This window comes from Mytilus trossulus, chromosome 5, assembly GCF_036588685.1.
Source record: "Mytilus trossulus isolate FHL-02 chromosome 5, PNRI_Mtr1.1.1.hap1, whole genome shotgun sequence".
NCBI classification, from domain to species: Eukaryota; Metazoa; Mollusca; class Bivalvia; order Mytilida; family Mytilidae; genus Mytilus; species Mytilus trossulus.
Window position 1 is genome coordinate 60,916,609 of NC_086377.1, and position 26,804 is coordinate 60,943,412.

General features: G+C 33.3%; 1 protein-coding gene across 1 annotated transcript; it reads left to right on the top strand.

Moving 5' to 3' along the window:
* Nucleotides 1-1,333: 1,333 nt before the first annotated feature.
* Nucleotides 1,334-12,473, top strand: LOC134719002 (zinc finger protein OZF-like). Its single transcript, XM_063581901.1, has 2 exons — nucleotides 1,334-1,416; nucleotides 10,177-12,473. The coding sequence occupies exon 2, from the start codon at nucleotides 10,219-10,221 to the stop codon at nucleotides 11,902-11,904; it is 1,686 nt and encodes a 561-aa protein (XP_063437971.1). The 5' UTR covers nucleotides 1,334-1,416; nucleotides 10,177-10,218; the 3' UTR covers nucleotides 11,905-12,473.
* Nucleotides 12,474-26,804: the final 14,331 nt, after the last annotated feature.

Below are 26,804 nucleotides of genomic sequence, written 5' to 3' on the forward strand. Positions count from 1 at the left end.
CCGCATATTTAAAGGGAAATAATCTATAACGTCTTGTTTACAACATTACATAGTTAAAAATAGATTGACTCTTACCACTTGTGGAGTGAGTTCTTACTGGCAAGGACAAGGCACAGTTCACAATGTATACTCTGTATATAATTACATCAATGGAGTCCTAAAACCAAAATGCAATCATAAACATTCGGACTCGTAAAATATTAAAATATACGATATGACAAAATAACTCCAGTTCATTTATAGTTATACTTCTATCATTACAATGTATAATATAAGTGTACTAATAAATATCCACTTTAACACTTTTCCTTATTTTGTCTAATATGCCGCCATTTATGAAATATAAATTATCTGTATCAATAATCAAATAGCTAAGCAAATATCTAGTTCTACCGTGACAAATTAACGGTAGATGAATAAAATACATGTAGCACGAAGCTAAATAAAATATTCTCGGGTTCATCTATCCTACTTATGTAATAACCAAACTTTACGAGGAGAACGAAATCATACAACAGAAAATTTGCTAAATTTATCATTTACATGTGAAAATATTAATTATATAATAAAGAAGTTAACTTACATCAATATGTAATATGTTGTGTCCACAATGAATTAAAACCATGACACAGGTATATAAATCGAGATACAATATAATACGACTGTAGTTTTCAATCTCCCGTGCAAATCTACCTGGTCAGTACAAAATATAAATTGACCGCGAAATCACAATGACCAATCAAATACGTTATTTAAAGTAAGAACCTTTTGAATATTCATGAACTCAATATAAAAAGTAAAGTGTAGATTTGATTTAAATAATAATATTCCTTTATCAAAATGCAAGATTTAAACGTTTATAATAAATACCATTAATTTAAGAACTTTAAAGATATTTTTACTATTATTTAATAGACGTAAAAATGACACTACTACATAAACCATGATTATTGGTCACCCGAACGTGACGGAGCCTTGGCTTACATCAAACAGGAAGCTATAATGGGCCCGAAAAGGACTCAAGTAAAACCATTCAAACGGAAAACCATCGGTCTCATCTGTCACGTGATAACACAAACGAGAAACACCATGAACCACACCAACAAACGACAACTAGTAGTCTACGTCTTAGAATCATGCTCCTGGCATAAGACATGTGCAAACAAATGCAGCGGGTTTAGACGTTCTGATTTTAATGTTTTTGTCTTTATATCTGGGAACATTGTATCGAAGACTCAATGTTTTATGTTCATTATAAATAGAGAAACAATGTTAGCAGTGCACTTAATATATAAAACGGCGATTCGTATCCGTTGAGGAGGTGTTCCATTATCATGATTATTGGAAGAAAATACATATTGAATAATATACCTTGGGTCTCTTTCCCCCGACTTAAATTCTCCCTTCAAAAACAAAGTAAGTATAAAATACTATGGTTTATTTTATTCTTTAACAAACTGGAGTGAGCAATAAATGGGTAGAATTGACACTGTTTATAACGTGAAAACTATGAAGAAGCTATTATCTGCTTGTCCAGACTGAAATTTGTCATGTAAGACGGCAAATAACAAAGCTAAAAGTTGTACTTTTAAGGTTCATGTGGACCCTATGGCTAAAATGGCCGTATTTTCACCTCAAATTTTTCTCTGAGTACAGGCAAACCTGTGCATCTGGAAAAGTTTTAAGGCATAGCATGCCCTAGATAAATAAAATTCAAATGCATTGTATGATTTAGAAAATTCTTAACTGAACTGGATTTTGCCGTACACTTTTTTTCGTCTCTGCAGAAGATGATAAAATTAACAAACAGTTGAGTTTACCTTGATATGGTCCACTCAGGTACACAGTTTAAATAACCAATTTATTGCCAGGTATCTATTGTCCATCTAATGTCTATGTCAATAAAAAATGCTCACTTTATTTTTTACCTGTGCCAGGGGAAGTTCTCAAACCTGTTTCCCAACTTAGTTTATTTTGGCACCTTCTGGAGGAATGAAAAAAAGTGCACGGCAAAATCCTGGTAAGTTTTTATTTTTCTAAAACATAAAACATACTTAAAATTCATTTATCTAGGGCATGCTATGCCTGAAATGCGTTACAGATGCGCAGGTTTGTCTGTACTCGAGTAAATTTTGAGGTGAAAATACGGCCATTTTAGCCATAGGGTGCACGGTTCATGAGGACCCTTTGGCTAAAATGGCTGCATTTTCACCTCAATATTTACTCAGAGTACAGACAAACATAATTTTATTTATATAGGGCATGCTACATTGTATGCCTTAAACATTTTCCAGATGCACAGGTTTGCCAGGACAGTTTGCAATGTAAAGCAAAATATTGTCCTATAAATATTGTACCACAAGACACAATATTTCATAACTAATCTATCATGTCTATGTATAATCATAGTGAAATTTTGTCTGTATATAGACAATATTTCACTGATGAATACCAGAGACAGATAATACATTATATGTCTCTGTGAATACTATCATCATTGGAACTCTGTTTTGTTAAAGGGATGTTATATTTTTTAGTGAATTGAGACAATATTTCACAGATGAGGGGGGATAGAAGGTGTCCTGATCCCGTAATCCCAGGCTTAAAAACCCAAAATCCCGCAATCCCTGGCTTTAAAAATCGACATCCAGGGGTCCTGAAATCCGAAAAAAGAATTCCCGGATCCTGAAAGGGTCAATCCCGAAATCGCAAGCTTAAAAACACCCGATCCCGGAGTCCTGATAAAGGTCCTATCCCCCCTCACAGATGTATACTATGCAATTTTGTTCTGTTAAACACGTTAAAGGGAGGTTATATTTTGGTTATATTTTGTGAGTATTGAGACAATATTTCATAGACAGATTGTCATGGAATTTTTTCTTCATGTTAGAGAGGGTACATAGGAATTTTTGTGTATAAATTTACAAAATAAGTTATTGTCAGGGGCGTAGCTACCCAGAGGCACGACAGCATGTGCATCCACTTCGTTTTCACAACAACAAAAAAGAAAACAAAAAGAAAAGACATGAAAGAAGAGAGAGAGAGATGAGTTATCAATCAGAATCAGACAGCATGATGCATGTATTATCTAAGACTATTATGATTATGATATTTGTTTAACGTTCGGAGACTGTTGGTTTCCCAGATATTAGTTTGACAACCTATAGTTAGAAGTGTTGATGAAGCTGTTCGAGTCATGCAGAAAAAGATCGTGGCTCCATATACGCTAACTTGCAGTTGCGTGTACATTGATTCGGCATGCAAAAAAGAAATGGCAAAATCAAAATTTATAAATTGAATGTTAAAGGAAACAACTATGTTGTCACCTTTTTAATTGATGAAATATCATCAAATAACGACCTTTGGTTTAAAAATAAAAAAAATGACAAGATCAGAAGGTAACTTGTATCTTTTACAAGATTTGAATTTATAATACTCAGTCTAAGACATGTAGTTTTGGAGCATATTTTACAGTGTACAGTTCATCAGTTTGGAATGAGATGTCCCAATCGGCATTAAAATTATTAGATCCCTTCGATATCGTTGAAAATATGCAGAGGCGAAGTGGTCGACAGACTGCCGGAGCTTATCACCCTGCAACCACGCCAAAACAGTATTGGAAATTCTTATTATTTTTTGCAATTTTAGACCATATTATAAGGGAACTGGATAGTGGGGTCGCTTCAAGTATTATCTTCCTTGCGCTGTATCTGCTTCATCGTGTTGTAGGAAATATCACAAACGAGCAAATCTCATTTGTCTGAGACATACGAAACTGACCTGGCATGTAATTTTGACGAATTCAATTGGGAGGTGACTCGATGCCGGACACGTACGCTTGTTTATAACATTTCGCGAGTGCTACCATGCCATGATGGAGATCTTTCAGTCATGGTACTACATATGTAATTGAAAACAAATGTACGATCAACAATAAACAACGACAGTTATATAGCATTACTGCATATTCATCGGGATTTCAGTGTGAATATTGACAAAGTAATAGAGAAGTGTCTTTCTTCCCAGACCCCAAGAGAAGATTTTGGACAATTTTGAGTAAATTCTGTATCAAAAATACAGAAGATTTATTAATAGTTTTACATTCCTAAACTTTTATCTACATATACATGATATAGCTCCTCTTTTAGCCGTCCTATGACCGAAAAACGAAAAAAAAAAATTTTCTGCATAACAGGGTCCCAAATTTTTTTCACCTCGCTCCGCTCAGCAGTACTTGCTTCCACACCTTTCTTTCTAGTCAGTACGTACATTACTTATATTTGTACAGAGGAATGTAAGACTATTAATTAGTTACACAGTATGCAATTGTCTAATACAAGAATTGTCTCTAATATTAGGACAATTGAACACTGTGTAACCAATTTATCCTGATTTTGTTATATATTAACATACATGTATTATTATATTCAAATTCAATACTGTAAATTCAGAAATTATGGTGTGCATTTATTATTGCGATTTTGTTATTTTAGACTTAGATGCGATTTCGATTTCTACGATTTTGAGAAAAATCCTGTTAAATTCATATGAAATATTTCAAAATGCGAGTTCGAATTATTGCGTTTACAACTCAGTCGCATTTTTCGCAATAATAAAAACCTCGCATTAATTTCTGAATTTACAGTAATAGGACAATATTAACCAAATATATTTTAATCTAAAACTGTGAAAAATAAAAAATATTAGGACTCAACTCAAACTATATACATGATATATATATTTTTTATTAGGTCAGTGGTATAAGGGAGATAATTTCAATTGACGTAATAAATAAGGGAGATAATTCCAATTGACATGATAAAAATTGTACTGAAATTTATTAAGACAATCATGACAATATCAGCCAATCAAATTGCAAGAAATTACTCTAATAAATCAGGATAAAATGAAACATATGATACATTGACACTCATACCACATCTTCCTATATCTATTTGACAATCTATAATTAACCATTTGTAAAGATCTATGCAAGTTTGAAACTCACTATTAGTAATGATATAAATTCCTTACTACAATGTACTTTACATGTACAAAACCATTTTAGTTATAAATATAAAAATGTGCATGATACATGCTTGTTTGCTTTTTCTAATTGTGTAATAATTTTTTATTGAAAAAGATTTCCAAAGCCAGTATTGATCAGTATTTTCATAGTGAAGTATTGTCATGAACAGAATTTCATAGTGAAATATTGTCCAGAAGGAGGTGACAAAATTTCATGGATATGGACGTGTAAGGGAGCTACCATTTGATTTTTATGGGGGGCTAGGATGAAAAATTTTGTCCTGCATTTTTTTTTAGTTGTAATCTCTGTCCTGCCTTTTTATTTTTCACTCTATCCGGTCCTGTTTTTTTTTTTTTTAGTTTATCCTGACTTTTTTTACAATAATTGTCATCCTGACTTTTTAGCTCACCTGACCTGAAAGGTCAAGTGAGCTTTTCTCATCACTTGGCGTCCGTCGTCCGTAAACTTTTACAAAAATCTTCTCCTCTGAAACTACAGGGCCAAATTTTACCAAACTTGGCCAAAATCATCCTTGGGGTATCTAGTTTAAAAAATGTGTCCGGTGACCTGGCCATCCAACCAAGATGGCCGCCATGGCTAAATATAGAACACAGGGGTAAAATGTATATTTTGGCTTATATCTTTGAAACCAAAACATTTAGAGCAAATCTGACATGGGGTAAAATTGTTAATCAGGTCAAGATCTATCTGCCCTAGAATTTTCAGATGAATCGGACAACCTGTTGTTAGGTTGCTGCCCCTGAATTGGTAATTTTAAGGAAATTTTGCAGTTTTTGGTTATTATCTTGAATACTATTATAGATAGAGATAAACTGTAAACAACAATAATGTTCAGCAAAGTAAAACCTACAAATAAGTCAACATGACCAAAATTGTCAGTCAACCCCTTAAGGAGTTATTGCCCTTTATAGTCAATTTTTAACAAATTTTCGTCAGTTTTTGTAACTTGTACAAAAATCTTCTTCTCTGAAACTACATGGCCAAATTAAACCAAACTTGGTGATAATAATCATTGTGGTATATAGTTTGAAAAATGTGTCCGATGACACCGCCTACCAAACAAAATGGCCGACATGGCTAAAATTAGAACATAGTGGTAAAATGCAGTTTTTGATTTATATCTTTAAAACTAAGACATTTAGGGCAAATCTTTCAAGATTTAAATGTCCATCAGAATAAGATCTATCCCCTCGCAAATTTTCAGATGAATCTGTCAACTCGTTATTGGGTTGCTGCCCTAAAATTGGTAATTTTAAGGAAATTTTGCAGTTTTTGGTTATTATCTTGAATACTATTATAGATAGGGATAAACTGTAAACAGCAATTTTGTTCAGCAAAGTAGGATCTACAAATAAGTCAACATGATAAAAATTGTAAGAGTACCCCTTTAGGAGTTATTGCCCTTTATAGTCAATTTTGAACAAATTTTCGTAATTTTTGTAACTTGTACAAAAATCTTCTTTTCTAAAACTATGGACCATATTAAACTAAACGTGGCCACAATCATCACTATGGTATCTATTTTAAAAAAGTGTCTAATGACCCCCACCTACCAACCAAGATGACCGACATCAGTAAATACAGTAACAGGTGAGCGACACAGGCTCTTGAGAGCCTCTAGTTTTTTTTGCAAGTGTCTCATCCTGCCTTTTTTTTTTACTCAAAACTCCTGTCCTGCCTATTTTTTTCAAATTTCATCCTAGCCCCCCCCCCCATAAAAATCAAATGGTAGCTCCCTAAGTACTATTTCATCTTGTTCATAATAAAATATTGTCAAGGACAATATTTCATTATCATGATTATGAAATTCAAATACTGTCTGGACAATATTTTATATGAAATTTTTTCCGACAGACAATATTTCATGGGAGACAATATTTTATGATACCAAAATGCAGCCATTTTAGCCATAGGGTCCACATGAACCTTAAAATAGCCTTCCAAGACGTCATGTAGTCATTTGGACTAGGTTATACCTGTATACGTGATTGGTAATTAATCATATTAAAATTTAATAAAATATTATGAGACACTATGCTCCAAACATGCCAAAGTTAAATAAAGTATCTAGATGCATCGTGTAAGAAATTAAAGGCAACCACTTGGACTTCAACACTGAGGAAAACCCATACTTCATGAATAGCAAATTGTAAAAGGCCCCAAAATCGAACATTGCCAGTAAAAGTTTACAATACTATTTGATCAACACAACTAGCTTTTCTTTAAAACAAAAAAACTTACACAGTGAACACGTGCAGTAAAGTCTAGCGAAAAACATGAATTACAAAAGATAATTGCTTATGTGCATAGTGTAAGCGGGGTACAGGAATCTGACAAAACAGTAACGGGATTTATCCTGATTTTACCCCGTACATTAATTTTTCGGGGAAGAATTCCAAGGGCACTGAAATACGCAATTTTATTCAATACGAATAAAAGAAAGATTTTATTTTGAATCACATCTCTACTTCAAACTGTTTTGTTTGTTTATTTTGTAATGAGTCAAAAACAAAATACTTGTATTGTGAATGACATTGGTTTTTTTTTTAAATTCCCTCTCACCCCTACAAATTTCTAGACACTTTTTTATATAACTGTTCCTGATTCTATACCCCGTAAATATCTTAAAACACTGTCTTATATAACTGTTCCTGATTCTACCCCGTAAATATCTTAAAACACTGTCTTATATAACAGTTCCTGATTCTACCCCGTAAATGTCTTAAACACTGTCTTATATAACTGTTCCTGATTCTACCCCGTAAATTTGTTAAAGCATTGTTTTATATAACTGTTCCTGATTTTACCCCGTAAATTTGTTAAAGCACTGCTCTATATATCTGTTCCTGATTCTACCCCGTATTTTTTTTAAAACACTGTTCTATATAACTGTTCCTGATTTTACCCCGTAAATTTGTTAAAGCAACTGACCTGATAACGAGTGAAACATAACTTAAACATTACGTACGACGGAAAAAGGGGAAAGCTTAATCTATTTTTTTTTATCAAGTTATCAAAATGTTATTAAAAAAAAGTAAAATAGTATAGTATTCCCTTTTCCGTCGTATTTTGCAGTATATCTTTTACAGTTCACTCAATATTTTTTTGTTTTAACCCCCTATTCCCCGCCTAAATAAGTTTTTACACTTTTTTAAGTATACTTTCATTGTCGTGATTCCTCCTACATTCCCTATATTTTATCCTTTTGCAGTTTCTCTTTTACTGTTCCGGATTTCCCCCCTTTCATTTCAGCCACATTTTATAATTTTTCAGTATTTCAACCCCGATTTCCACAACAACTTCTTTTTAATCATATTTCTATTTAATTTTACTGGTCGAGATTCTTCCCCTATACATTCTGCATTTTGAACCGTTTTTAATTCTTTATTACTGGTCCTGATTTCCCCCCTAATTGTCATTATTTTTTCTAAGGTCCATATTTTCTATCAAGTTAGCAAGATTTGACGCAGGAATGCAGATATTTATTGTGAATTTTCATCAAAAGAACCAATTTATAAGAATATGACTTAGAAATTATAATATTTTTACAAAAGTAGATTATTTTTGGTTGTTTTTGAATATTTTCAAATTAGCAATTTAAGGGGAGATAACTCTAAAACAGTACATTTTCTGAAGGACTCTACATGAAATTTTCCTATTTTGTCTTTTAGCCGGAAAAATGTACGGTGACCCTATCTTTTCTTTTGATATTCTCAAAGCATTGTCTGAAAGCAATCTTTTCCTAATTTATTTTACAATTCTATCATTTTGTTTAGTTTCTATTCACAAAAAGTAGTTTTTTCCTGTATAATCCATACAAAATTTGTCATTTTGTCAAGTCCTGTAGCTTGAGAAAACGCGCGGTGACCTATCATTTTTATAATATTTTTGAACATGTATCAATAGATACTACATTTTGACAAAGTATGAACAAATTCTATCATTTTTATTTTAGACACCCATACCACCTTAATGACATTATTTTTTCATTTCCCCCAAAAAAAATCCTAGCCCCTTTTTTTCCTGAATATAACCCCAAAGAAAACCCTTTCAGACGCTTGGATATTTGTGTCAGGAAATATTTAAATAATTATTTGAACAAAAATAATGAATGTTACAACAAAATATCCTCCTTCTTTCTTGAAAGACAGTCTAATATAACTGTTCCTGATTCTACCCCGTAAATGTCTTAAAACACTATCTTATATAACTGTTCCTGATTCTACCCCGTAAATGTCTTAAAACACTGTCTTATATAACTGTTCCTGATCCTACCCCGTAAATGTCTTAAAACACTGTCTTATATAACTGTTCCTGATTCTACCCCGTAAAACTCTTAAAACACTATCCAATATAACTGTTCCTGATTCTACCCCGTAAAACTCTTAAAACTCTATCTTATATAACTGTTCCTGATTCTACCCCGTAAAACTCTTAACACACTGTCTTATATAACTGTTCCTGATTCTACCCCGTAAGTGCTTAAAACACTGTCTTATATAACTGTTCCTGATTCTACCCTGTAAATGTCTTAAAACACTGTCTTATATAACTGTTCCTGATTCTACCCCGTAAAACTCTTAAAACACTGTCTTATATAACTGTTCATGATTCTACCCCGTAAAACTCTTAAAACTCTATCTTATATAACTGTTCCTGATTCTACCCCGTAAAACTCTTAAAACACTATCTTATATAACTGTTCCTGATTCTACCCCGTAAAACTCTTAAAACTCTATCTTATATAACTGTTCCTGATTCTACCCCGTAAATTTCTAAAAAAATCTGACTTTTTAATTACGGGGTAGATTCAGGAACAGTAATACATAGATATAAATAATATATTAAAACAGACCACTGAAATCTTTCCTTTATTCAAAATATTACTCCATCATGAATATTCATTGTCTGAAATGCTGATATGACATTCTACCCCGTTGGGGGTAAAATCAGGATATAGCCAACGGGATTTGGGATTAGATTCCCCAATAAATGCAGAGAATGTCAAAAAAGATATGTTGTATAGATAAACCTTTTGATACCTTCCTGCAATTGACACACATGGCATATGTATATCATAAGGTTTATCATACATGTTTATATGTCTGTTTTTTTGTTCCTTACAGAGTAGTGTAAGAACTCACATACTGGAGATAAACCTTATTAACATGATTAATGAGATGTTAGAGGGAGGAGAGGATTTAGTCACAATCAATGGTACTCTACAGGGACACAATAAGATGTTAGAGGGAGGAGAGGATTTAGTCACAATCAATGGTACTCTACAGGGACACAATAAGATGTTAGAGGGAGGAGAGGATTTAGTCACAATCAATGGTACTCTACAGGGACACAATAAGATGTTAGAGGGAGGAGAGGATTTAGTCACAATCAATGATACTCTACAGGGACACAATAAGATGTTAGAGGGAGGAGAGGATTTAGTCACAAGCAATGGTACTCTACAGGGACACAATAAGATGTTAGAGGGAGGAGAGGATTTAGTCACAATCAATGGTACTGTGCATAGCTGTATACAGAGACACAACTACACACAGGCTGGTAAAACACTTCATAAATGTGATGTTTGTGCTAGAGTATTTAGTCAGAGTTATGACTTAAAGAGACACATGAGAACACATACTGGTGAAAACCCTCATAAATGTGATGTTTGTGCGAGAATATTTGGTCAAAGTGGTGACTTAAAGAGACACATGAGAACACATACTGGTGAAAACCCTCATAAATGTGATGTTTGTGCTAGAATATTTAGTCAAAGTGGTGACTTAAAGAGACACATGAGAACACATACTGGTGAAAACCCTCATAAATGTGATGTTTGTGCGAGAATATTTAGTCAAAGTGGTGACTTAAAGAGACATATGAGAACACATACAAATGATACATGTACTGATGAAAAACCTCATAAATGTGATGCTTGTGCTAAACATTTTTCTCTCAGTTGTAACTTAAAGGCACACATGAGAATACATACAGGTGAAAAACCTCTAAAATGTGAGGTCTGTGCTAGAGAATTTACTCATGATAGTAAATTAAAGAGACATATGAGAATACATACTGGAGATAAACCTCATCACTGTGATGTATGTGGTAAAGGATTTAGTCGCCTTGATAGTTTACAGATTCACATGAGAATACATACAGGTGATAAACCTTATGAATGTGGTGAATGTGGTAAAGGGTTTAGTCGTATAAATAATTTACGGGATCACATGAGAACACATACAGGTGATAAACCTTATATATGTGATTTATGTTGCAAAGGGTTCAGTCATTATAGTAATTTAAAGAAGCACATGAGAACACATACCGGTGATAAACCTCATAACTGTGATGTATGTGGTAAACAGTTTAGTGAGCTTGGTGATTTAAGAAGACACACGAGAACACATACCGGTGATAAACCTCATAACTGTGATGTATGTGGTAAACAGTTTAGTCAGCTTGGTCAATTAAGAAGACACATGAGAACACATACCGGTGATAAACCTCATAACTGTGATGTATGTGGTAAACAGTTTAGTGAGCTTGGTGATTTAAGAAGACACACGAGAACACATACCGGTGATAAACCTCATAACTGTGATGTATGTGGTAAACAGTTTAGTGAGCTTGGTGATTTAAGAAGACACACAAAAACACATACCGGTGACAAACCTTATGAATGTGATGTATGTGGTAAAAGGTTCAGTGTACATTGTAATTTGAAAATTCATATGAGAACACATACAGGCGATAAACCTCATGGGTGTGATGTTTGTGGTAAACTGTTTACTCAGCTTGGTACTTTACAAAAACACATTAGAATACATACAGGCGGTACACCTCATTAATGAGCCTGTGATGTATCATGTGTATGTGGTAAATGATGTAGTCAAATTGGTAACTTACAGAGACACATAAGAACACATACAATGTACAGATGATATGCTGCATGACTGTCGTGTTTGCCGCAATGTCAGTTAAGCAATAAACACAGTAAAGGGATCAAGTCAAGTTTGTAATTTAAATAGACTAGTGAAAATTTATGTATAAATATATTTTTTACCTTATGCATATTACAATGAGGGTACTACTTGTACAAGTAATTTTTAGTAAAAAAGTAAATTTTCTTACAATCCCACAAAAATTCTCAAGCTTTGAGATGCAAAATTATGCCTTTGATGATGATTTTCCCAGGTTAGCTCATAATTTTTGATTGGATATGGATCAGAAATATGGGGATTCATTTAATAACTGTGATATTATCGAAAAGGTTCATCTAAAATTTTGAAAGTTGTTTCTGAATCTGAAATCTTCTACTCCCAACTGTATGATATATGGTGAGCTAGGACGTTTCCCACTTGCTATTGATGTAAAATTAAGGATGAAATCCTACTGGTCTTAGGGAGCTACTAATTTTTATGGGGGGGGGGGGGGGGGGGGGCTAGGATGAAATTTGAAAAAAATAGGCAGGACAGGAGTTTTGAGTAAAAAAAAAGTCAGGCCGACAATTAAGGTAAAAAAAAGACGGATAAACTAATAAAAAAAGGCAAGACCGAACAGAGTGAAAAATAAAAAGGCAGGACAGAGATATTACAGCTAAAAAAAATGCAGGACAAAATTTTTCATCCCCCCCCCCAAAAAAAAAAAATTCAAATGGTAGCTCCCTTAATTGATTATGGGAAAGCAGTCAAAGTATTCTTGTATTATATAAACTACTGTACCACTTTCATTGTAATAAAAACATTGATTTTAAAATGTTTAATATTTGTTAAACGTATATATTTGATGAATTTTGATTTTCTTATATCTGGAACATACAGCTCTTTTTAAATGATGTACGGGTTTTTTTCAGCTGAGGGTGAAACAAACAATTTATTTTTCTCAGAATCAAAAACAAATTATTTTTTTCTCAAAAAACTGGAAACATACTTTTGTTTCCATAAAAAAACATAGCCCCCCAGAAAATCAAATGGTTGCTGCCTAACCATGCTAATTGCTCACATTTCAAAGAAGAGAGAAATAAATTTATCAATGACAATCCTAATTTTACTAGAAGTCTAAATATTATACTATTTACCATGATTACTGAAATTATGTCGTCTACAAATAGGGCAATTTTGATTCATCCAGTTAGCTAAAATGGTAATGACCCTTAAAATCATCCAATGATCTTTTGAGATCACCATCAACCACACGTTGATTAAATTTTTTTATACAATGGGTTTGGAAAGGGATAAATTTCCATAGAATTAGAGAAATGTATATGTTACAGGCATTTTCTAAATTTAGGCATTTTGTAAAATGCCTGAAAACTTTAGGCATTTTCTATAATGCCTGCAAGATTCGGTAATTATACATAATGACTAAATTTTCTAGGCATTTTACAAAATGCCTGGAAAAATTGAAAGGCATTTTACAAAATGCCTAAAATTATTTTATCTAATAAAATGTTAAGAAAAACAATTGAAAGCTTTGAACACCAGAGCTGTTTTATTTATGATAATTACTGAATTAAAAAAGAAGAGCTTTTATCAAAAATAATCCAGAATACATTTTACTGAATTATTACAAATAAACTCATCATAGATACCAGGACCAACATTTTATATTTACGCCAGACGCGCGTTTCGTCTACAAAAGACTCATCAGTGACGCTCGAATAAAAAAAAACGAAAGCCAAATAAAGTACGAAGTTGAAGAGCATTGAGGACCAAACATTCCTTAAAGTTTTGCAAAATACAGCTAAGGTAATCTATTCCTGAGGTAGAAGAGCCTTAGTTTTTCAAAAATTCAAAGTTTTGCTAACAGTTAATTTATAATTATGAGCATATCTCATTGATAACTCAAGTCAACACAGTTGACTTCAATTCACACAAGCACAGAACTTGACATTTTTGTTTATTTCTCAAAATGTTTGCACGACAGAACTGTACACAATATTTCACCTGTTTTTTAGGGCAATTTATTGTTTGGCGTAAAATCTGATTTAGCATTCCGACCACATTAGGAAAAATCGGGATCATCACACTTTTAATTCTTTCATTACCTTTACTGATATAACACTTTACGTTAGGCAACATAAGGTTTTGCAATAAGCACACACGTCACCAATGCATATCTTCTTTTTCATATGGTCCTCAAAAAATCAAACTATTTTATCCGCATCTTTTGACTTGTAGCTTTAGACGGACTCAAACAGATCTGCCAATGAAGGGTGATCCCTCTTTTTCTTGAAACGCTTCTCCTCTCAATGCACTGTTATTTTTCTTTTCATCGTCGATTTTTAGCTATCCTAGCCAAAGGAGTCAAGTGAGCTATTCTAATCTGGGCGGCTGTCTTCCGTCTTCGTCTGTTAACTTTTACGAGCATGATATCATATGGAACTACTAGGTTAAATTTAACCAAACTTGGCCACAATCATCATTAGAGTATCTTGTATAAAAAAAAAAACAGCAATCCGTCAATTAAAAACGAACTTTTCTCTACTTCAAATGTTTCACTTTACTGTTTTGAATCTACATTTTCTAAACATGTGATTGTAAATGTTGTTCTATTGACAGAATAATTTGTCTTTTTGCCATTTTGACAAAATAATCATAAATTCACAGTTGGTATCATAAATACAGAGGGAGTACATGTACGTATATTCGGTCTGGTTTTTGGAGAATAACTTAGTTCTACCGAACTATTAGTTATTTTCTTTGCAAGATATTGTGCTTTTGTCAAATTTTGCCATACGCATCTCAATGATATCCTCCTTCTACAAATTGCCTGAAACTCAAAAGGCAATTTGTGGAATTTTGCTTCAAATTTTTGTCATTTTACAAAATGACTAGGTTTTTTTAGTCATTTTGTATAATGCCTGTCAAGGTTAGGCATTTTCTAAATTGCCTGAAAATTCAGTCATTTTACAAAATGCCTAAATTTAGAAAATGCCTGTAACATATATATATTGTATATTTATCAGTCAGAGCTCTGAGTCAGACTTAATATAAGTCTAAATCTGCTTTTGACTCGTAGAGGTTTAAGGCAGCAACCATTTGATTTTCCGGGGGGGGGGGGGGGGGGGGGGGTATTTTTGGAAAAAAAAGTATGTTTCCAGGTTTTTTTTATGCACCCTGAGAAAAAAAATTGTTTGTTTCACCCTCAGCTAGCCTGCCACTGTATGTAATGCTAAAATTAAAAGAAAAAAATTGATTTCGGTTTGTCGCTAAAAAAATAGATTGTACTTCGCCAAAGGTGAAAAATAAAATTTGCACAGAAAAAAAAACCATAGGCTCCCCCCTCCCAGAAAATCAAATAGTTGCTGCCTAAATTTGTAAGTTTTTGGATTTGTCTCCCTTTAATGCAAGACAAAATACGACTTTGATAAGTCAAATATTGTCAATCAAGAAATAACTGACCAGAATCAAAAAGTTATCAAAATTGGTTGACTTCAAGACCCACGCATACTTATAAAAAGGTCACGCATCTAAATGAAATAATGACAACATTGAAAAACAATGCTTTGTCTTCTAAAGAAAAATATGAATGAGAGTCTAAAAAATCGGAGATAATGTTACTTAACCTTACAATGCAACCACCCGGAGCCACACTTAATGAGGTAGAACATCTGTGTTTAGTAAGGATGTTCAATTGGATAATTAAATATAGGTAGCTCAAGTCCTTGTGAACTCTCAGGCAGGTTTTTGCTGTAATAGGTGGTGTACTTTGGCCACCAAGTCAAAGTAAGTTTTTTCATCAACATAAATAGACCTTAACAAGTCTGTCATTTTCTGACTTAGATGAGTCTAAAATTGAAAATATTTTTTTTGATAAATACATGTTTGGACTTATGTTAGTCAAAATCAAAAATCGACTTGTTTATGTCTGAGCTCTGACTGTTTATGTTTATGTGTTTAATGTACTATATTAATTTCTTCTCCGTACCTATGTATTTGGTGATGAGAAATAAAGATATGTTTAATAAGTTCAATGTTTTATCTCATTAACTCAACAAAGAAACTGATTTGGAAAATATCTTAAGTATTTGCGTAATCCTTCAAAATTGATCCTTAGGGGCTTGTAAATGAGCAGTGTTCTAGCTGAAGATGACAGATGGGATTTTCATTGTCCATGATATTACACTTGAATGATAAGCAAAGATATATGCAAAGGGCAAACATTTTAAAATTCTATAAGACCATGGAAGTAACATTCAAATATTACTTCCATGATTAGAGCAAAGAAATCCTAACAATTCAAGAAAAGAAGATGGGGTGATTTTTTTTTAATACTTGTAAGTAAAACAATTAGAATGTCTAAGGAACATTATACTGAGTAAATTTTTTACTTGTACAAGTAAATCAAATTCACTTGTATATATAAGTATCCTACAAATTAACCTATATAAGTATTATAGGTTAAACTATGGAACGCCATAGCTGTCTTATGTGTCTTTTGTATTGCTTTTCTATTATAAGATGGTGCTTTTCTATTATAAGATGTTGGTTTTCTATTATAAGATGGTGGTTTTCTATTAGAAGAGGTGGTTTTCTATTATAAGATGGTGGTTTTCTATTATAAGATGGTGCTCTTCTATTATAAGATGGTGGTTTTCTATTATAAGATGGTGGTTTTCTATTATACGAAGGTGCTTTTCTATTATAAGATGGTACTTTTCTATTATAAGATGGTGGTTTTCAATTATACGAAGGTGGTTTTCTATTATAAGGTGCTTTTTTATTATAAGGTGCTTTTCTATTATAAGGTGCTTTTTTAGCTCACCTGGCCCGAAGGGCCAAGTGAGCTTTTCTCATCACTTGGCGTCCGGCGTCGTCCGTCGTCGTCCGTCGTCGTCCTGCGTTAACTTTTACAAAAATCTTCTCCTCTGAAACTACTGGGCCAAATTTAACCAAACTTGGCCACAATCATCATTGGGGTATCTAGTTTAAAAATTGTGTCCGGTGACCCCGCCAACTAACCAAGATGGCCGCCATGGCTATAAATAGAACATAGGGGTAAAATGCATTTTTTGGCTTATAACTCAAAAACCAAAGCATTTAGGGCAAATCTGACTTGGGGTAATATTGTTAATCAGGTTAAGATCTATCTGCCCTGAAATTTTCAGATGAATCTGACATTCCGTTGTTAGGTTGCTGCCCCTGAATTGGTAATTTTAAGGAAATTTTGTTGTTTTTGGTTATTATCTTGAATATTATTTCAGATAGAAATAAACTGTAAAAAGCAATAATGTTCAGCAAAGTAAGATCTACAAATAAGTCAACATGACCAAAATGGTCAGTTGACCACTTTAGGAGTTATTGCCCTTTATAGTCAATTTTTAACCATTTTTCGTAAATCTTAGTAATCTTTTAGAAAAATCTTCTCTTCTGAAACTGCTGGGCCAAATTATTTGAAACTTGGCCACAATCATCATTGGGGTATCTAGTTTAAAAATTGTGTTCGGTGACCCCGCCAACTAACCAAGATGACCGCCATGGCTATAAATAGAACATAGGGGTAAAATGCAGTTTTTGGCTTATAACTCAAAAACCAAAGCATTTAGAGCAAATCTGACATTGGGTAAAATTGTTAATCAGGTGAATATCTATCTGTCCTGAAATTTTCAGATGAATTGGACAACCTGTTTTTGGGTTGCGGCCCCTGAATTGGTAATTTTAAGGCAATTTTGCTGTTTTTGGTTATTATATTGAATATTATTATAGATATAGGTAAACTGTTAACAGCAATAATGTTCAGCAAGGTCAGATTTACAAATAAGTCAACATGACCAAAATGGTCAGTTGACCTCTTTAGGAGTTATTGCCCTTTAAAGTCAATTTTTAACCATTTTTCGTAAATTTTATATATCTTTTACTAAAATCTTCTTCTCTGAAACTGCTGTGCCAAATTGATCCAAACTTGGCCACAATCATCTTTGGGGTTTCTTGTTTAAAAAATGTGTCCGGTGACCTGGCCATCAAACCAAGATGGCCGCCATGGCTAAAAATAGAACATAGGGGTAAAATGCAGTTTTTGGCTTATAACTCAAAAACCAAAGCATTTAGAGCAAATCTGACATTGGGTAAAATTGTTAATCAGGTGAAGGTCTATCTGCCCTGAAATTTTCAGATGAATTGGACAACCTGTTTTGAATTGGTAATTTTAAGGAAATTTTGCTGTTTTATATTGAATATTATTATAGATATAGGTAAACTGTAAACAGCAATAATGTTCAGCAAAGTAAGATCTACAAATAAGTCAACATGAACGAAATGGTCAATTAACCCCTGTAGGAGTTATTGACCTTTGTAGTCAATTTTCAATCTGCTTCCTTTGTTTAATATTCACATAGACCAAGGTGAGCGACACAGGCTCTTTAGAGCCTCTAGTTATTATAAGATGCTTTTCTATTATAAGGTGCTTTTTTATTATAAGGTGCTTTTTTATTATAAGGTGCTTTTTTATTTTAAGGTGCTTTTTTATTATGTGATGGTGGTTCCCGTGATTAACCGGAAGTGTGGGGAAGCACTAATGACCGCCCGGATAATGACAGGACGGTTGACCGGACGAGATAATAATAGTCATAACTTTTTTGCTATTCGGTAGATTGGTTTAATATTTGTAGACCTTAATGATATTAAAATGTTTTTTGTGTTTCAATATTTGTCCAAGTAATTCAGGAACCTGTGAGATTTATAAACAAATTATACGAAAATATAGATTTATAGTAAAAAAAATGTTTTTCTGCTAAAAAAAAAGTTGACCGGACTGAGTTCACATTTGCCGATGTATTTAACAGAGACATATATGATACATGAAGAGATTCGCAACTCTATAATTGTATTTTAGGTCTTTGGTTTTAAATATATTAACAGGACTTTCTTTCTTCACAGAAGGTTTACTGTCAGTAAAAAGTATCTGATGATCTTGACTGCCATTATCAGCATACCTCAATCTTAGTAGATTTCGGTGTTGATACAACCTTCTGTTTTGACTGAGGTATTTTTAACTTGGCTGGTGTTTTCAACTTGGCTGATGTCTTTAACCTGGCTGGTGTTTTGGTGTTTTTGGAGACTGAGGTTCGAAGGGAAAGGACACTTAAATAATGTGCCTCCTAGGAGTCCGAGAAACTCTCGGGATGCACGATTTTGCGTATTTTTTTCAAGGCTTCTGGGGGTCTTGAACGACAGCCAGACCCCTCACCGAATGGTGAATATATTTTGCCTCACTTTTAAATTTAAATATAGTGACAGACTAGTGACAGTGCAGTATTATACAAAAGTAACTTTGTGTTCGATGCCCGTCCTTTATTTTTCTATTGTAAAAGGTCTGCACACGAATGAATGCAAGTTTACTCCTTCGATGTTAAAGGTCATATTGCAATACATTGTTGTTGTTTTTTCAAATGATTTGATATCGACAGAATGGTGGTCTCACTTTAATTTAATCCATGTCAGCTATCTAGTTTTATCTTTAAAAAAAAAAGAGAGCCAGTTTTGTATTCTTTAATTCTTTTAAAAAAAGTTCAATTCACTGTAATCTTTGATTGGATTCTCAATTAAATGTATTTGATGTCTCAGGTGTGAAAACTTAAATGACATGATTATTTTCTTGATTGGTGATTACGACAGGTGTCAAAATTAGATAGTAATCTAATTAAATACATGTAATAAATATTTTATATATCAGGTCTTCTAGTGTGCTGGTGAACTTAATCAAGTCAATATTTTGGGCTCAAAGTTTTTATTATAAAGTATATATTTTTGTATAATATATATAATTCATTAATCTCCCAGATTCCTTAATTTCATGGAGAGAAATTTAACATGTCGACGTCGATCAGTTCAATATATTTAAAGCATATATCGGCAAATGAATTCCGTCCCGTCAACTTATTTTGAGGAAAAGCAAATGTTTATACTTTAAAGTTTATATTTTCGTATAACGTATTTATCAATTTAAAATATTCGGACAAATATGGTAAAATAAAAGAGATAATGACATTTGTGTCGATCATTAATATATTTAAAGCATATATATCGGCGAATGTGAATTCCGTCCGGTCAACTTTATTTTAAGAAAAACATTTTTATTTACTATAAAGTTGATATTTTCAAATCAAGTATTTATTGATCTCGTAGATTTCTTAGTTTCGTGTAAAAATATTGTAAAACAAATAAGATATTGACACTTTTTTATCAGTTTAATATGATTAACGCGTACATCGACGAATGAAAACACCGTCCGGTCAACTTTTTTTGGAGACAAACTTTTTTTTTTTACTATAAAGTTTATATTGTCGTATCCAATATTCATTATTCTCACAGATTACTGAATTTCATTGACAAATATTGATATCAACACCTGTTGTCGAGGGGTTGAATATCTGTATATCGGCGAGTGTGGATACCGTCCGGTCAACTTTATTTGCTAAAAAATAGTTTTGTTCACTTATTTTGTTTGATTTTCATAAAATACATTTTAATATCTTTAAGGTCTACAAATATTAAACCAAGCTACCGAATAACAAAAAAGTTATGACTATTTATATCTCGTCCGGTCAACCGTCCTGTCACTATCCGGGCAATCGTCCTGTCATTAATGCTTCCCCACACTTCCGGTTAATCACGGAACCACCATCACATAATAAAAAAGCACCTTATAATAAAAAAAGCACCTTATAATAAGAAAAGCACCTTATAATAAAAAAGCATCTTATAATAGAAAAGCACCTTATTATAAAAAAGCACCTTATAATAAAAAAGCACCTTATAATAAAAAAGCACCTTATAATAGAAAAGCACCATCTTATAATAGAAAAGCACCTTCGTATAATAGAAAACCCCCATATTATAATAGAAAACCACCATCTTATAATAGAAAAGCACCATCTTATAATAGAAAACCATCATCTTATAATAGAAAACCATCATCTTATAATAGAAAACCACCATCTTATAATAGAAAAGCACCATCTTATAATAGAAAACCACCATCTTATAATAGAAAAGCACCATCTTATAATAGAAAAGCAATAAAAAAGACACATAAGACAGCTATGGCGTTCCATATTAAACAATACTTGGTCATGTTTTATGAAGATTGTAAACCTGACTGTATTAACTCAATGATTGTGGAACATATCCAGCCCAAATTGTGTCATACAGTTAATTATAATTTTCCGAGTTTCGAAGTATAGAGGAAAATTATTGTACTAACGGTTCTTTTAATATATGTATGGACACGTGATATTAATTGTAGTATCACGTGAATGGTCATTTTTGGCGGGTTTATTTCCCTATCAGACCATTCTCTCGCCAACTTCGAACTGGTCAAGTTCAGATTTAATGTTGGTTCATTAATGCTTGATTTTTTCTTGTTTTTTTGTACTATATATTGGTATTTTTGTTTGCTATTACACATTTTGATGGTATTTTGTTTATGTATACATAAGCTAACTTTCAGTATTGTCCAAGTACAACTCTCGAGACGATCTTCCGAGCATTAGGGTTTTGACACAGGTTTCCATATCGACTAAGTTGTTAGTTTTTCCTGGCCGGCGGGTTCGTTAATGACGGAGTCAATGTTTTCATTTCGTATTGAAAGCATTGTTTATATATATGTTTATATATATTATTTGCATAAATATTATGTTTGTTATGATAGATTATAATAAAATCCGGTGTCCTTCTAGTCTTTTGGGCGATCGGCAATTATAAATTGTGTTTGATATATTTATTGTTATAAGTATAGTGTGTACTTAATAGTACATATGGGGGGAGATTTTATAAGTTGGCAATCTGATTAAAATTCAGATCTATCTTTACTCGCTCATATGTAAGAACTGATATCACAGTATACATGGTAAAGTGTGTTTTTCTATGTTGTGATGTTATACTATTGTTTCAGAAAAGGGAGCAGGTTTGGTACCATTTAAACGTTTAATCCCGCTGCAAATGTTTGCACCTGTCATAAGTCAGGAAGCTGATGTACAGTATATGTCGTCTGTTTATGTAGTTCATACGTGTTTCTCATTTCTATATAGATTAGACCGTTGGTTTTCCCGTTTGAATGGTTTTACATCAGTAATATTCGGGGCCCTTTATAGCTTGCTGTTCGGGGTGAGCCAAGGATTCATGTTGAAGGCCATACCTTGACCTATAATGGTTGTTATTTTGATGGAGAGATGTCTGATTGGCAGTCATACCACATCTTCCTATATCTATATAGATGATGACATGTATGAGTGCCATAGAGACCACTCTCCACTCTCTATATCCACATCACCATGGTAACTATGTATTAACAGTTAACAAAGTTTGATTAATTTTGTGTCTAATTGCTTTTGCATATTGAAGCAATATTTAAATAAAGGCAACAGTAGTATACCGCTGTTAAAAATTTATAAATCGACTGAGAAAAAAACAAATCCCGGTTACAAACTCAAACTGAGGGAAACACATCAAATCTAAGAGAACTACGACACAACAGAAACGCAACACTGAAAAGTAACACACACAGAAACGAACTTTAATATAACAATGGCCATATTAACCTTATAATACATTTAGATAACTGTTGAAAATGTGGATGTACATGTTTTAACATGATAGTTGTCAAGTAAACTTCTTATTCTTCTGGTTAAGTGTGTGACTCATTTTAAGTATATTTATTCTGGCGCATACGTGCCATAGCAGTAAAGCTGTCCTCTATCATGTCTATGTACAGTTAAAAGATGCGCATTCACAGTTAAAATCCAATAATCACAAGTTAGGAGATGGTGGATGTTGCTAGTGCCTGTTTAAATTCATCTATGGCCGGTTAAACTGACCAGTGACACTCGGGAAGATGAAATTTTGGTATACTCGGGTGCGACAGTGTGGTTGGAGAGATCTGACCAGTAGCGTAGCTGGGTCATTTTTACGGGTTCGCCCGAACCTTGGCGAGGAATATGAGGGGTGCCAACCGCTCAATGTTAAAGCACCTGCTGGTAGTGGGTTCGAAAGGAACAAAGCTATCTAGAATGAGATACCATATATATAGTTATATTCCTTTGATGCACAAAGGAAGATAACTATAATACAAAAGGGTGAATAATTTCAACCCGGCCTCGATGTTATAAAAGAAATACACTATCAAAAATACAGAACTCCGAGGTATTAAAATTCTAAACTGAGATAGTCCGTAATAATAAGAAAATAGCAAGATCAAACGCCTAAACACACCAACACGAATGGATAACAACTCGTGTAAAAAATGGTTCATAAATCTTGGTTTTATATATAGCTAGGTGCTAATTTAAACCAAAATATAATACACATATGAACTTCCAACTTAATATGTTGTTAACAGTTGTTGATTGATTGATGTCATTTGTTGGTAAAATATCATTTTCAGTAAAATTTTCGTGTCAGCCAGTTTTTATTATCGCGCCTGCAGAAAGCTCGACATAGGGATAGTGATCAGGCGGCGGCGGCGTTAGCTAACTTCCTAAAAGCTTTATATTTTAGAAGATTGAAGACCTGGATACTTCATGCATATACTTTGTATATAATGCCTCATGTTACGAAGTTTCCGTCAGTCACATGTCGAATGTCCTTGACCTCATTTTCACGGTTCAGTGACAACTCGAAAAAAAAAAGTTAAGTTTTTTTGTAATGTTAAATTATCTCTTATTATAAGTAATGGGATAACTATATTTGATATGAACCCCTGTGAGTCTATCAATTGGGAGGAAGATTTGTTTAACAGTTAGAATAATGAATCTTACCTGCCTTCTATCTATATGTATCTCTGTGCGTCGGTCAACTAGGAGGAAGATTCGTTTAACAGTTACAATAATGACTCCTACCGACCTACTATCTATATGTTTCTCTGTGAGTCTGTCAAATGGGAGGAAGATTCGTTTAACAGTTATAACAATGATTCCTACCTGCTAACTATCAATATGTACCTCTGTGAGTCTGTTTATTGAGAGGAAGATTCGTTTAACAGTTACAATAATGACTCCTACCTGCCTTCTATCTCTATGTATCTCTGTGAGTCTGTCAATTGGGAGGAAGATTTGCTTAACAGTTACAATAATGACTCCTACCTACCTACTATATGTATGTATCTCTGTGAGTCTGCCAATTGGAAGGAAGATTCGTTTAACAGTTACAATAATGACTCCTACGTATACCTGTCGTCTATCTATATTTATCTCTGTGAGTCTGTCAATTAGGTGGAAGATTCGTTTCACAGTAACAATAATGACTCCTACCTGTCTACTATATATCTGTATCTCTGTGAGTCTGTCAATTGGAAGGAAGATTTGTTTAACAGTTGCAACAATGACTCCTACCTGCCTTCTATCTATATGTATCTCTGTGAGTCTGTCAGTTGAAAGGAAGATTCGTTTAACAGTTACAATAATGACTCCTACCAACCAACTATCTATATGTATCTCTATGAGTCTGTCAATTAGGAGGAAGATTTGTTTAACAGTTACAACATGATTCCTACCTGCCTTCTATCTATATGTATCTCTGTGAGTCTGTCAATTGGGAGGAAGATTCGTTTAACAGTTACAATAATGACTCCTTCCTGTCTTCTATCTATATGTATCTCTTAACACATTATTTTTACTGAATATTGACTTAAACATGACACTCTAATACGATTGCAATTAAAGGGGCACTAGCTGTCAAATTCATGTTCACCGATTCTCATCAAATTGTCATATTCGATTTATAACAATATTAAACATTTATCCAAACTATTAAAAGTCTAAATAAAAAAAATAAACAAGGCACAGGCATGAAACTAATTAGCTTCGTGTTGTGTGTATTTGAGTCTAGACGCCAATTAATTATTTATCGAGTTGACATCTTCAGTCATCCGATGGCCATATACTAAGCGATGTAAATATAAATATAGATATAAATAGGTTAAGCAAACACGTGCTGTTGAATTATTCTAGGTCTATTTAATTTCATATTATAGATGAAAAATTAATGTTTATCGTCGTTCTTACCTGTATAGAATGTTTATTTGATGACCGAATCAGTCAATCAAATGAAATAATTTAGTTACCTTTTGTTTCAATTTCAGTGTTAACATTCTCTTCTATAAAGGGGCACTAGCTACGAGATGCATAAAAGTTTAAAGTATGATTTTTTTTTGTTCAATCAATTATAAAAGTGAATTAGTACAGATGAAGTGAATTGTCAAATTAAGCTAAATAATATTGAATCCGTATTCATGTGAACTTCAATTAAACCCCTTAACTAGTCTAGAGATGAACAACGCATGCTTTGTACGTCTACTATAAAATTGAGAATGGAAATGGGGAATGTGTCAAAGAGACACCAACCCGACCAAAATAAAAAACAACAGCAGAAGGTCACCAACAGGTCTTCAATGTAGCGAGAAATTCCGACACACGGAGGCGTCCTTCAGCTGGCCCCTAAACAAATATATACTAGTTCAGTGATAATGAACGCCATACTAATTTCCAAATTGTACACAAGAAACTAATATAAAAATACTACAAGACTAACAAAGGCCAGAGGCTCCTGACTTGGGACAGGCGCACAAATGCGGTGGGGTTAAACATGTTTGTGAGATCTCAACCCTCCCCTATACCTCTAACCAATGTAGAAAAATAAACGCATAACAATACGCACATTAAAATTCAGTTCAAGAGAAGTCCGAGTCTGATGTCAGAAGATGTAACCAAAGAAAATAAACAAAATGACAATAATACATAAATAACAACAGACTACTAGCAGTTAACTGACATGCCAGCGCTAGACTTCAATTAAACTGACTGAAAGATTATGATTTCATCATATGAACCTCAGGCACAATTCTTCCCGTTAGGGGTTTAGTATCATACCATCATAACATATATGAGAAGAACATAACCCGTGTCATGCCAACAACTGTTTTTAGAATAAATGTCTTTAGTTCCGACGCAAAGACCTTATCAGTGACTCAATATTAACGCCAAAATATGCAATCTTTAATGACTTGACAACAGTATCGTAATTATATCCCTTCTCAATCAGTCTATTTAAAGGTTTTGTAAGTTTCTGAGGTGAATACTGACACCTTTGTGCGTACAAGTTGAGATATATAAACACCGTAAGATGGTGACAAGGGAACGTCACCATCTAAAAACGGATAATTAACGATAGGAAATGAAAAATCATCCCTTTTATCATAAATTTTAGTATTAAGCTTTCCGTTAGTGATATAGATATCAAGATCGAGGAAAGGGCAGTGGTCATTATTAGTATTAGCTTTATTTAAAGAAAGTTCAGCAGGATAAATTTCATTAATATACATACTGAAGTCGTCATTATTGAGAGCCAAAATATCATCCAAATATCTAAAAGTATTATTAAATTTGTTTATCAAATGTTGTTTTGATGGGTCTATTTATTTATTTAAAGGAAAGGATAGAGTCGTGGCATAGTGGTTAGTGCATCGGACTACTAACACAAAGGTTCCTGGTTCGATTCCCGTTCGGGATGGAAATTTTAGGAACTCATTTTTCGACTCTCCCTTGACACCATATGCGAGTATGGTCTTGAGGAAACCATGATAGTCCGTCGGAAGGGGACGATAAATGGCTAACCCGTATTAAGAGAGAGCCATATATTTTGCACGTAAAAGACACCCTTGTATATTTCGAAAAAGAGTAGGCTAATGCCACTACAATGCAGCACTCGCACCCGCGAGGTGGAAAGGGATTAATATTAGTTGCAAAACGTGTTTC

What these genes read in the sequence shown, in the direction of transcription:
- LOC134719002 (XM_063581901.1), top strand. Translation starts at nt 10,219, where the DNA reads ATGATTAATGAGATGTTAGAGGGAGGAGAGGATTTAGTCACAATCAAT.